A 12,601-nucleotide genomic window follows, 5' to 3' on the forward strand; every position below is an offset into this window, starting at 1 on the left:
GCCCTCCTGCACTAACCGAGGCTCCCAGGCACGCGGAACCCCTGGGGCCACCTCTGGGCTGGGGCTCCCTGCAAGAGCCTGGGACCTAAAACCCCCAAGAGAGTCAAGATCAGAATCCCCGGCTGAGAGCACGCGCAGGGCAGAGAACGGGGTCCTCTCCAGGTCACCAGGGCCCTTCTCGTCAGGCCCCGGCCCTGGAGCTGTCGTGCCTGGGAGGGTGCACAGGAGGCCGCGGTGTTTGGTGCCCCCAGGCACAGATGGCTCGCCTCCCTGGAGCCTCCGTTCTGTCCACATATTTGGGGCACACAGAGCGTCCCCTGGTGATGAAGGGTGCAGGCTGTGAAGTCAGCCCCAGCTTTGCCATCTCCCCTCTCTGGTCATCGGTGGCACTCGCCCTGCAGGTTGCTGTGGCGCCTGAGCAAGCTCACACCCATGGAGCGCTCTGCCCACACGGGCTCGTTTGTGGTGAAAGTGCTCCGTCGGTATCACCATGGCGGTTTCTGTTCCTCCGTGTCCAGCCGGCTCTCTGTGCCTGGGGCTGATCTCACTGCTGCCCAGGGTGGGACAGATTGGGGTCTGGGCCAACGGTGCTTCCTCCTCCTGGTTTGAGCTCCAGTCTCACCAGCCTGGGTTCTAGGCCACTGCAGTGTTGGATCGGCACGTCCACCCTCTGGGCCTCGGTTTCCTCACCTGTAAAATGGGGGTAATAAAGTCTCCACCCCAGGATCGTGGGGAGGTCAGGATGGAAATGATACTTGGAAGGCACTCAGTGTGGTCTGACCTGAGTGAGTATTTGGGGAGGGCATGGCTCTTGCAAGCTGCTTCCTGGTGCGTGGCACCCCCAGCCTGCTGACCTGATCAAGCCACTCTCCACCGTCTGAGTTAAAGAGCGGCGTGGTGCCCAGCGCCTCCAGCTGAAGGACATGGGGAAGAAAAGGTGTTACCAACTCCAGTGTCTCAGAGACTTGGCATCTGAGGGGTCAAACAGAACACCCAGCACCCACAGAGGCTCAATTTCTCCATCTGTAAAGTGGACACACTGATACCTCCCTCACAGGGTTCTTATGGGAATTTACTGAGATCACAATGTAAAACCCTGAGCGCTGAGCCTGACACTTGGAACCCACTCAGCAGGTGTAGCATCTGTTGCTAGGATGATGTTATCGTCAGCACTATGATTCCGCCTCTGCACCGAGTCACCCTTCAGGGTTTAGCAAGCCCTCACTGCCTAGGGAAGCCTTCCCTGCCCCGCCCCCCCAGACCCGCCCCTCCTGGGCCAGGCCAGGGTCCATCACACCAGGGATAGGCAAACCAAGGGCCAAGCCCAGCACCCCGTTTGTAATGGTGCACAGCCGCACCCATCACTGACCTGTGGTTTGTGGCTGCTTGCACACTCCAGTGGCAGAGCTGGTTGGTGGTTGGGACCAAGACCCTCTAGCCCAGTGGTCGGCAAACTGCGGCTCACGAGCCTCATGCAGCTCTTTGGCCCCTTGAGTGTGGCTCTTCCACAAAATACCACGTGCGGGCGCACACGTACAGTGCGATTGAAACTTCGTGGCCCATGCGCAGAAGTCGGTTTTCGGCTCTCCAAAGAAATGTCAATCGTTGTGCTGTGGATATTTGGCTCTGTTGACTAAAGAGTTTGCCGACCACTGCCCTAGCCTACAAAGCCTAAAACATCCACTAGCTGGCCTCTCACGGAGTCTGCCAGCCCCGTGACCCCCCCGCCTCCAGCTCCTTCCAGCTCCTTCCAGCTCTCTGTGCCTCTCCCGGCTCTCTGCTCCTTTATCCCAGGCTGCCTCCCCTCAGACTGCCCCCAGGTAAGGTTAGCAGAGCCGCACACGGATCGCCTGCCCTCACCCCTTCAGCCCTGGCCTCTGAGCTCTTTGCTGGGCCCTGTGGGCACCTGGCTCTCGAAGCAGCTCCAGAGCCGCCGACTGCTGACTCCACACTCCCTGGAGGAGCGCTGATGCCAGCAGTTTTCACGCAGCCAGCGAGCCCGGCTCACAGGGGCGTTTTCCACCAATTTTCCAAATCCCTGGCTGCAGCCCTGGAAGCAGGATGTGAAGGTTTTCATTGATCACCAGGCGGCAGTGGAGCGTCTGGAAAGCTTCAGGCTCACTCCTCCATCCTGGCTTCCCACCCCCACCCCCAGCCTCAGGTGACAGAGGTGGTGCCTGCACCCCTGGGACAGCCAGGGGTCCCGTGAGGGCAGGGCCAGAGGGACAGCTCCCAAGAGGCCTTCCCTGGTCTGGCAGTTAGACTGGGCTTCGTGGCAGGAGCCCGACCGGACCGGGGACAGGAATGTGCCTCTCGCAGTCCCAGGAATGGCAGGAACGCAGCCTCCTCGGATCCCAGGAGGGGGGTTAAGCTACTGCTCCAGGATCTCTTTCCAGCAGGCAGGCACCCCACACCTGCCAAGGAGAGGCCCCACGCTGTGTTCATTCGTTCCTTCACTCAAGACTTCCAGGCCGGGCCTGCTGTGGGCCAGGCATCGCTGTGGGCCACGCACCAGGAACCAGGCACAGGCTGCCCTCCTAGAACTGACCTTTCGGGGGGAGACACGCAGCAGCAGCCTCGAGAGAGCAGGTGTGGCATCGAGGACCCAAAAGGAGGCCTGTGTGAGCTCCCGGACCCCTCCCTGTGGCTGCGCCCACTCCTCTAACCAGCTCGCCCGCCAGGGGCACGGGGGACGCAGACTCTGGCGTTGGGAGCAGCCCTAGTCTCAGGTCCCTCTGAGGCCTTGGTTAATGTCGGAGTGGTCCCCACTGAGGCTGTCCCTCTATCTCTGCAGTGGCCCACCCCCCCCCCCCACCCCCAGAGCTGTCCCCACTCTGCACCCCGGGGAGTGGCCATGCTGGCAGATCCACACGACAAGTAGATAGACAGACTGTGAGAAAGGAAATGGAGAAACCTTCTCAGTTTCCGGTCCGTGGAGAAAAAAGGGCCACGTTTTCAATTTCCCCCGTATGTACTGTTTCGTTTATATAAATGAACTAATATTTTCCTGGAGAGCAAAGATCATAAAGAATGTTGACCCTCAGAGAGGGCAAGCCATGTTTGTGTGTGCGTTGGAGCCCGTGAAGACATTTCCAGATCCTGTGAGCTCCGCCTCCACGTGGCCGAACCGACTGACAGGTTTTCTCTGAAGAGCCCTTGGCCGCGGAGCCAGCCCGTGGGAAGCCGCGGCCTGCGCCCCACGCTTCTGCACTCGGACCTCAGGACTGCTCTCCGCACACCTGGTGGTCTTCCTTGTTTCACCGCCCGCTGGGTGAAGGCCCGCCTGGCTCTGGCACTCAGTTGTGGGACCCTGGGCAATCGGCTTAGTCCCTGTGAGCCCCAGTTTTCTTAATGGTGAAGTGGGAATAGAAATGAATACTTCACGTTGCCTCACTTCACAGGGCTGAGGCCGTGCGGGAAGAGCCCCAGCACAGAGCCCGGTGCATGCCTATCACTCGGCATCAGCACTGATGTGTCCTGATGGAGGGACAGTGAGGCGGCCGACAGAGAGTCCGTGCCACCTCCAGCTCCTCGCTGCTTGGATCCCCTCACCTCCATGCCAGTTCCTCACAGGGGCCACCTTGGTCCCTGGGAGGCCACACCTTCCTTGTGCCAGCGGATCTGCGAGTGCAGCTAAGCCTGGTGTGGCCACACTGTCCTCTGGCTGCGGCCGCATTGGGTCCGCAGGCCTGAGTGAGGCACTGGCTGTTCCCTGGGTCTCCCAACTGCTGGGCACAGATTTCAAGCTCTCTGCGTGGTCTGTGGAGACGCCTCACTGTGGCTGAGTGGACGCAGAGAGCACCCTGTGGGCCAGGGGTGGGGACTCCCTTTCCACATGCTCCTCTCTCCTCCCGTTCATAGTCTCATAGTGGGTGAGGAGCCCGAGGTGAGGGCACATCTCATCTCTTCTGGACATCTCCCGGCTACTAGGCTGACGTGTCAAGGTCAGGCAGAGGAGCCAGGCTCAGGCCTGGCTCTGTCTGACCCTGCTGCCCTGCCTGGACCAGCTCCACGCAGCACCGCTGCAGCAGGCATTCCTTGCTCCTTGTGCCTGGGAGACTGGGCCTTCTGACTCCAAGGAGAAGGCATCTGGGCCTCCCCACAGCTGAAGGGCGATGTTGGCTCACAATAGGGACCCGTGAGAGCTGCATGTATAAGAAACAAAGAATGTGTGTGAATGTAAAAAGGACCGGCTCCCAGGCTCTACCATGAAACCTGGCCAGAGAAAGATTTCAACACAAACAGACTCTGTGCCCAGGGACCCATGTCCTGCGTGTGCAGGGCCCCGGCAGACCGGGAAGGCTCTAGCAGGCGCAGGAGCAACGCTGAGACAAGCCCCGAGACTGGATGGAAGTGCATCCTGTGCAGCTTAAGGTCAGGGTGGCGCCTGAGAGCCCCCGGTCACGGCCTTTGTCATTCGCCTTCTCCAGTGAGGAAACCGGACCCTGAGCTCCCAGCTCAGCCCTGGGCAGAGGCTGGACTGGAACGCAAATTCTGGGACTCCAAGCTCAGTAGTTTCTCTGCCACAGCTGCCTCCCATTCATGTGCGATGTGCAGGACTTGGAAAGCACCCCCAAAGGCCGCGGTGGGGCTGCCAGACTGCTGAAATCGGCAGTGCTGGCCTGGGCAGGGCCGCTCGATGCCGCTGGAAACCCGTGGGAACAGGACTCCCCATCCCAGCCCCGCATCCTCTACGGAGCCGCCGCCTCTGCAGCCAGGGGCACCGCGCCAGCATTCAGCACACATGGCCTTGCTCCAGCCCTGCGCTGGGCACCGGGGCACAGCCCCTGACTCAGAGCTGGAGTCTGGTGGGAGAGATGGGCAACCAAGAGGCTGCCAACACAATTCCTTAGTGACCAACAGCGGGTGCTGTGCACGTGGGGCGCGGGCACCCGAGAGCAAGAGGTAGGAGGCTGTGGCCCAGGAGGAGGGTCACTGCCCTCTGTGAGTGCGCAGGGACAGACGCTATAAAGCGCTGGGCTAGGATCTCAGCGACAGCCCGCACTGTTGTCTGATTCAAGCCCTGAGGCGGGAGAAGGTTGGCAGCCCCTTCCCTCCATTCCTCCCTCTTCTCCTGAGAGAAGTTTCCAGGATGAACAGGAGGTCATTTCTGAGGCATCCAGGCCTGTCCGCACGTGGCGCTGGCCAGCTGACCAAAGGTGGCAGACGAGGCCCCTCCAGTTTGCTCTCTAAAGACCCCACTCAGAGAAAAGGGGACATTGCCGTGTGTCCTGGCCCCAAAGGTGGGTGCTGCCCGCACAAGGCTGCCTCGGGGCTGCTGGTCAGGAGGGGTGCCGGCCCCTGCGCCTTCCTGTAGAGACAAGGGAAGAAGGTCACTTACTCATGTACCTAAAGTGATACTTTTCTCAAATAGTTACTCTCGTGACCCTGGCTTTACACAAGTCCTTTCAGCCGTTGTCTTCTTCTCATCCCACAAACACTGTTTCCCTGCATTCTGTCCCAGGCCTCCCCTCTTCTCACTGAGCTTGCAACCCCCTCCTGGGCTCCCTCCTGTGCCGCATGGCCTGCACCCCTGTCCCCAGCTGCCGTCTGTCTCCTGGGCTTCACACATCTCCCCAATGGCCTCTCGACATCGGTCCCAAGCTGAACCTCTCATCCGCTCCCTCAGTGAATGACACCAGCTCCACTGAGGGTTACCCCGAATGCCCCCCACTCACCCCCCTCGCCCATCTCCTAGACCTCTCTCTGCCACACCCGCCCTCCCAGCCTGTGTTCTTGGCCACATCCACATACTTCCAGCCAGAGTGAGCTTTCTAGGGTACAAATCTGAGCACCTTACTGACCCTCCTAAAATCTCCACATCTTCCCCTCACTGAACTCTTGGCCCCTCGCGTGACCCCGCAGCTCCCCCCCCTCCCCCCACATTCCCTCCTTCAGCTCCTCAGCCCGGCTGGCTCTCCGAGCTTTCTCTAGTAGGTTCTGTGTCTCTCACTTTGGGGTCTTTGCATGTGCTGCTCCTTCTGCCCAAGCTGCTGCCTCTGCCAGGACCTTCGCCAGCTGGATGTCGGACCCCCCAGGTCTGCCCTGGCCTTCCCAGGTTCTCAGATGCACTGCTCCCGGCTCCACGGCTCCCCCAGGAAGCTCCTTAGCCCTTCTGACCTCAGGTCCCACATCGACCTCAGTCCCACGTCCCAGTGAGGAGCTCCCAACAGTCCCTGTGAGGCGGGGTTATGCCGAGGCCTCAGTGAGGTCCTGCGAACAAGCGTTCGGTACGTTCTGGCACTTGGTGGATGCTCGATGAACGGCGGCCAGTACCATTACCACCACCGCTATCCCATGACAGTTACGCTGTGAGTGTGGTTAGTGCCAGGTTTATCACTACCAGAGCCTGTGTCCGCCCTGGGTGTGGTTATCTGCTGACTGCCCCTCCCGGGTCTGGAACCATTTGCTGCAAGAAGGGGAGAGGGACGTGAGCCCTCTCCTCCTCGTGGGTCTGCCAGTTCAGATCACTGCTCCTGTTCTGTAGCCGTAGAAGTCAAGCTCAGAGGTGCCAGGTGTCTTGGCCAAGTTCACTCAGCCTGCGGTGGCAGCGCCAGTGGGAGCCCAGGCCCGGCTGCCTCGGGGTCCTGGGCTCTGCTGTTGCCGTCCACCCGAGGCCTGTGCTGGTTTCTCTGCCGACCAGTGAGTGGCCTGGGCAGCGTGGTGCTTTCTTAAGAAAAATGTAATGAAAACCAGATTTTTTTTCCAACATGATATCTCGTTCCCCACAGACTGTCAGTTCTCATATATTCCAATAAAACTGTTAAAGAAACAGCCACTTAAAGAGCTTTAAAGATTATTCATGGAAAAATTATGCTGAGGAAAAATAGAGCAATCCTCTGAGATAGTCAAGCCCCACGGTCAGTTTTTCCAGCTGCTGGTGCCATATCGGCCGGCAGCAGGGACCACACTCTGCTAAGCGAGGCCAGAGCTCCGGCTCATTATCACCGCCCCCACCCCACCCCTGCCTACAGGACACGGAGAAAACAACATCAGAAGCTGTGCCGGAAGACACGTGTCCTGTGCTGTCACGTGGTGGCCGGCCCAGGCATAGTGGGGCGGGGCGGGAGGCCTTTCACTAGCAGAATGTCACTTACTGGCAGAGGCCACCCCATCCCTAGGTTCCAGCTCAATGGGAATTCTTCTGCCTCAGCGTCAGTTGCAGGCTGTTGCTGGCCCACAATGCAGGGCATGGACGTGGCCGAGACCAGGGCATCCGGAGCAGCGTTCGTGTGACACTGGGACCAGGGAGGTCGCAGCTGCTTCAGCCTGGCCTCCTCCCTCCCCCCAGCTGTGTCCAGGGGCATCTGAGGCCAGCATGCCTCCATGGCCAACCGAGAAAGCACGACGAGGGGGCGGACCCAGGATCGTCCCGCACTCCCCCTGAGGGAGAGTCAGTTGCTGACTAGAGGAAACTGAGGGCTAATTGGAGGCTTGGGAGCCCGAGGTGGGGGTCAGAGCAGGAGCAGGGACACAGGTGGGAAGGGCGCCCATCAGGAGTGAGCAGGAGGCCCAGGAAGTGACCGGAGGAGCCTCGAGTGTCCGGCTCTTGCTGCACCCACAGCCGGGTAGGGGAACAAACCCAGCACCCCTTCCCTGCGTGACCAGTTGTGCTCCGAGCATCCCTTGTAAAATGGCGCTAGTCAAAGCAGCCACTGACAGAGCCCGATGACGTAGGATGTGGGAGTGTTCAGACAAGCCTGGCACCCGGTTGTTGCCTAACACATGTTAGTCCCCTTCGCCGTCCCTTTCTCAAAAATAGCAGCTGGAAACAGTCACCCGGTTTCCCGGAGGAAGTTACCAGATCACCTCAAACACGCCACTGTTCCCTCCTCCTCCAGCTTTCGCTAATGCCTGACCTTTGAACTGCAGAGCTCCTCCGCCCACACTGTACCCCTGGGTCCAGTCCTGCATGTCGTGGATATATAAGCCGTGGCTTCCCTACCTGTCAAACGGCCCTACTAAGTACCCACCTCCTGGATTGCAGCCCGTGCACGCAGTATGGTGCCAGGCACGGGATGTCCAACCGTAATTATCACCGTTTTTATTGCTACGACACACCAGGGAGTCCAGTTCCAGTTCAGACCACGGGGAGGAGCCATGCGACCTGACCTTTACAAAATATTTTCTGAGCCCAGGGTGGGAGCCAGAGTGACTCAGGCAGAGAGGCCGTAATCCCGCTGATAAACAAGGCGAATTTCACCCTCTGCACAGACTCATTTATTGAGCAACATGTGCAAAACAAAAACAAAGCGGGGTGGCTTCCATCCTCCCTTTCCTCTCTGGGGCAGCTGCACGAGACTTCCTCCAGGGCAGAGCTCGCTGTCACCGCAGCTCTTTGAGCAGAAGTTCTTCACCTGGGTGTACACTGGATTCACGGGGTGGGCACTAGAGTGACCGGGTGTACACTGGGGTCACCGGGGTGTACTAGAGTCACCGAGAGAACGGGGCCCAGCCCCACCTGAGCAATGAAATCAGAACCTGGGGGGACAGGCCCGAGACACTGCATTCCCACCCTCCCCCTGAGAACCTGGCGCATGCCCTAAGGATTCCAGCCTCAGAGAAGCTGAGTGGCAGTGGGACCCTCGCCAGGAAAGTGCGCACACGCACCTCTATTGCCGAAGGCGCCGTTTCAGTGCCTCCACACGCCGCAAGGCCTTCACGGACCCTGTCTGGGGTGGTGAGGTCCAAGCCGTGCCGCTCTGAGCTCGTTACAGTGTGTGCCATGTAATGACGTTTCTGTCGATGATGGACCGTGCATACGTGGCCCCGTCGAGTGTAGTGGAGTACAGACTTCTGTTTGAGGACACGTGACTGACAGGGATGCAGCCCTGGGGCCAAGGGGCCTTATTTTACAGAAAACGAGAGACTAGAGTGTTTATGGGCTGGAGGAAGGGGCCAGAGGGAAGGGCAATGATGGCGTGAGTTCTCAGAGGCAACAGGAGTGGAGAGGAGATTGGCCTTGGACGAGGAGGCCCCTTCCCCAGGCCGACAGGAAGGCTGCTGTGGGTGGAGGCACACGTGGCCACTGCCGGGCTGGCGTGAGAGACGCAGCCTGACCACGGCGTTCTCCCGGAAGCAGAGTGCCATCGTTTGAAGTGAGGTGAGGGGTCTCTGCGCTGTGCAGGGGCTTAGGAGAGAGGTGGCATTTGGGGATACTGTTGAGAGGAACAGTGGAGAAAGTTGGCCAAGGCCTCGTAAAGGGATTGTGGGGGGCCCTGGGGAAATGAAGATTGGGGTGTGCAGAGTGGGGTGAGACAGCAGGAACTCCGAGCTCGAGGAGATGCGAGCTGCCTCGTGAACCTTCCCAAGTGCCAGAGGGAGCTAGACCGCCCGCAGTGGTGTCTGGGACATTAAAAGGTGATGAGCCACGCAAACTGGAGGCCACTGTGATTGCAGCAGCTTGTGGGAGGCTGTGGGGCCCTGATGGACACAGGCCGCCCAGGCCCTCTGGGGAGGCTCCCGCACGGCTGCCTGGTTTGCCGTTCGGTGTGCTCCGCAGGAAGCGCAGAAGCCCTGGCCCACTTCCTGTCTGTCCCAGGTAGCTAAGGCTTAGCACCTGGGTCACCTCCCTTCCAGAGCCACGAGCACAGCACTGAGGAGAACAGGCCCCTCCGTATACGAGCAGCTGTGGGCTGGCCGGCATGCAGGCCCCTGCGCGTGCTGCTCAGTGGGTTTGTGGCCCAGCCTCCTGGCTTGAGGACCCCTGTTGTCCCCAGGACCGGGACTGAGGAGAACATGATACTAATTATAGAAAACAAGTGTGAGTGCTGACTGTGAAACTGCTTTCATCACCTCAGGACTCCTCCCAGCCACCTGGGAGGTGAGTTGAGTTATTCCCACTTTTCAGATGAGGAAACGGAGGCTCAAGGGAGTAAGTTAAGTAACCCGTCCAAGGCCACCCAGGCAGTACCTGGCAGGCCTGGGGCAGAGCCCTGCCTCCCTAGCTGCGCTCTCAGTGAGTCCTCCCCCTGCCGCCCTCCCCAGCTCCGTCCCTTCTGCGGAATGTGTGGGTGGAGAAGAGAAAGTGGCTGGGGAAGGGCACAGTGTCAGCACCGGCCCCGGATTCACAAGACAGGCTGTGAAGTCTCTGCCACCTGCTGGATGCCTTGGATAAGTCACACCCAGGCAGGGGCACCATGCACAGCAGGCCACTGGCCATCCTGACTGCTGTCACCCCAGAAGTTAGTTAATGCTGGGCGTGAGGGGTCCGTGTCGCATGAGTAGGGAGCCACGGGGCCTGCTGAACCTGCTCCGCCTGTGACAGCTGGCCCAGTGCCTTACCCACAACCCAGGCCCCACCCCTCGAGCCTCCACAGCCCCCGTCACAGGACGCGCTCTGCTCTGTTCACAGGCCCCTCCACCAGCTCCAGTTCCGCAAGGTTCAGCCGGCGGCCTACCTGTCCTGACGCATCTGTGGCTGGCAGCCTCCCCACACCCCCGGTCCCAAGACACAGGAAGAGCCACAGCCTGGGCAACAAGTGGGTAACTGAGCGAGCCCCACTCGGGCTCTAGGCGGGCTGAGCATGGGGGTGGGCTAAGGTGTGCTTGCCCGCTGGAGCTCTCCCCAACCCATCTGGGAGGGCTGGCGATGCTGTTGGTACCCCTGGCTGGTGCCCTCTCCTCAGACTGGCACAGGGTCAGAAGAGCTGGGGTGGTCCTGGCGACAGGTATCACTACTCAGTAGCCGGTGGAGGAAGCGTGCAGGCAAGGGCAGGGAAGCAGTGTGGGACTCCCCCCATAAGTGTGCCCAAGCTCAGTGCCTCCCTGTGTAAACCCAGAGTCCAGTGGGCACTGTGCCTGCCAGTCTCAGGGCTCAGAGTCTTTGCTTGCCCATTGCTGGAGTGAGTCTGCAGATCAGGGCATCTGCCCCGGTTCCCCAGCCTGTGGGGCTGACAGCTGGGAGACATGGGTGGGCCTCAGCATGGCCAGGACAGCCATGCCCGTGTCCCCAGGGTACTGGGCACAGGCTCCGTACAGCTGGGTCCCTCCCTTCCTCCCTCTGTTCCTGCCTGCCTCTTCCATCTTCCTTCCTTCCTTCCTTCCTTCCTTCCTTCCTTCCTTCCTTCCTTCCACCAAGACACAAGCCTCAGCCAGCCAGGCTGGCCCTGGAGTCGCTCCTGGGCTAGAGGAGAAAGGGGTTGCTCTTTCTCTGCTTGTCCTGCCACGCATTATCTCACTGAGCCCTGCAGGCCCGAGAGGTAGGTGCTGTTATATGCATGAGCCAGTGAGGTTCAATGGGGCGAAGTACCTGCCAGTTGTAAGGTGGGAGCAAGGACTTGAACCACGTGTGTGCGACTCCAGAACCAGACATGATGCCGCAGGGTCACACTCCCCCTTCACCTGTGCGCCCCATCGCTCACCAGTACCACCCACTCACTCACGCCTCATAATCATCCTGGGAGATAGGAAGGGCAAGTACGGTTAGTCCCCACCGGACAGATGGGGAAACTGAGGCCCAGACAAAGGATGGGACTTGCCCAAGGTCACGCCGTGAGATAGGGCAGAGCCTGAACGTGCTCCCTGGTTCTGGGTGGAGGTCTTTGCCTGCAGGTGCGCCCTCTGCCCAGGAGCCCAGGCAGGTGGAACCCTGTGACTATAGGTAAGGAGCTCTGCCTCTCTCTTCCTTTCCGTTTCCAGTATGATGTGTCAGTTGAGTGTAGTTGAGAGTAAAAGTGCGACATTCCCATCGGAGAAAGCGAGGCACCTGCTGGACGACAGTGTCCTAGAGTCCCGCAGCCCTCGCAGGGGCCCCGCCCTCACCTCCTCCTCCGCCGTCACCAATGGACTCTCGCTAGGTAAGCGTCTCTGGCTGCGCACGGCAGCATGGCACAGTCGGCGTGTGCTCGTGTCTGTCTGTCACTGTGCCGCGCCCGGTGGCCCCACCCCGCAGAGAGGGCTCCCTCAGGAGTCACCCTGCCAGGGGCTCTGCTTCCTGGCCTCTGGGTGTCACAGAATGCCTGGGTTTGTCCTCGTCCTGCCGGTGGCCCTGAGCACAAACAGGTGGAAGAAGCAGCCAGACACACACCCGAGACCCGCCGTCCCTGGCTGGCAGCTGGCAGAGCCTGGCCGCTGCCCTGCAGGGCTCTGTCCCGGGAGAGCCACAGGCCCCAGCCCCAGGACAGCGCTGAGGGCCACCGGGTTCTCACGCGCGGCCTTGTCTTCACTCCGTAAAGTTAGTCAGGGAGGCTGAGAAGGTGATCTTCAAGGGTGCGATTGCACGCCTGAGCCTCAGCCGGACACGTGCTCACGTCAGCAGAAGGCCTGCGCTGCTGAGGCCGGATGGGCGCGGGCGGAGTCCTCCCACAGTGCCCAGGTCACCCGTCCACTGCCATTAGACACGTGTCCTGTCTGCTGGCCGTGCCCTTTCAGCATACTTGTGCTTCCGTGGTCTGTGTCCGTGTGTCCGTCTGCTTTCCTTAACAGGGAGCCCTCCTGGTGCTGGTGGTGGTTTAGGCAGTTGCCAGGCAGGGGTTTGATCTGGTGAGGCCTGCAGAGTGGAGGGCCCATGCGAGGAGGGTGTGTGTGGACAGGAAAAATGTCCCCCGCCCCTGTGAAATGCGGCCCCTGTCTGAGGCAGTGTCACTCCGGGGGACAGCCG

At 60.4% G+C, this 12,601-nt stretch overlaps 1 protein-coding gene across 16 annotated transcripts in view; it reads left to right on the plus strand.

Moving 5' to 3' along the window:
- RALGPS1 (Ral GEF with PH domain and SH3 binding motif 1) overlaps positions 1-12,601 on the plus strand; it is a 263,998-nt gene that overhangs the window by 231,304 nt on the left and 20,093 nt on the right. For 13 of the 16 annotated variants that reach the window (XR_013960614.1, XM_080668512.1, XM_080668509.1 and 10 more), the window contains 2 exons: positions 10,355-10,481; positions 11,641-11,798. Coding sequence is in view for 15 of the 16 variants with exons in the window: in XM_080668512.1 (XP_080524638.1) it covers positions 10,355-10,481; positions 11,641-11,798 (285 nt within the window). In the remaining variant the exon portion in view is untranslated. The remainder of the gene's footprint in view (positions 1-10,354; positions 10,482-11,640; positions 11,799-12,601) is intronic. The other 3 variants (XM_080668506.1, XM_080668505.1, XM_080668507.1) reach the window with 1 other exon arrangement.

Source organism: Plecotus auritus, assembly GCF_963455305.1.
Source record: "Plecotus auritus genome assembly, chromosome: 5".
In the NCBI taxonomy this organism is placed as follows: Eukaryota; Metazoa; Chordata; class Mammalia; order Chiroptera; family Vespertilionidae; genus Plecotus; species Plecotus auritus.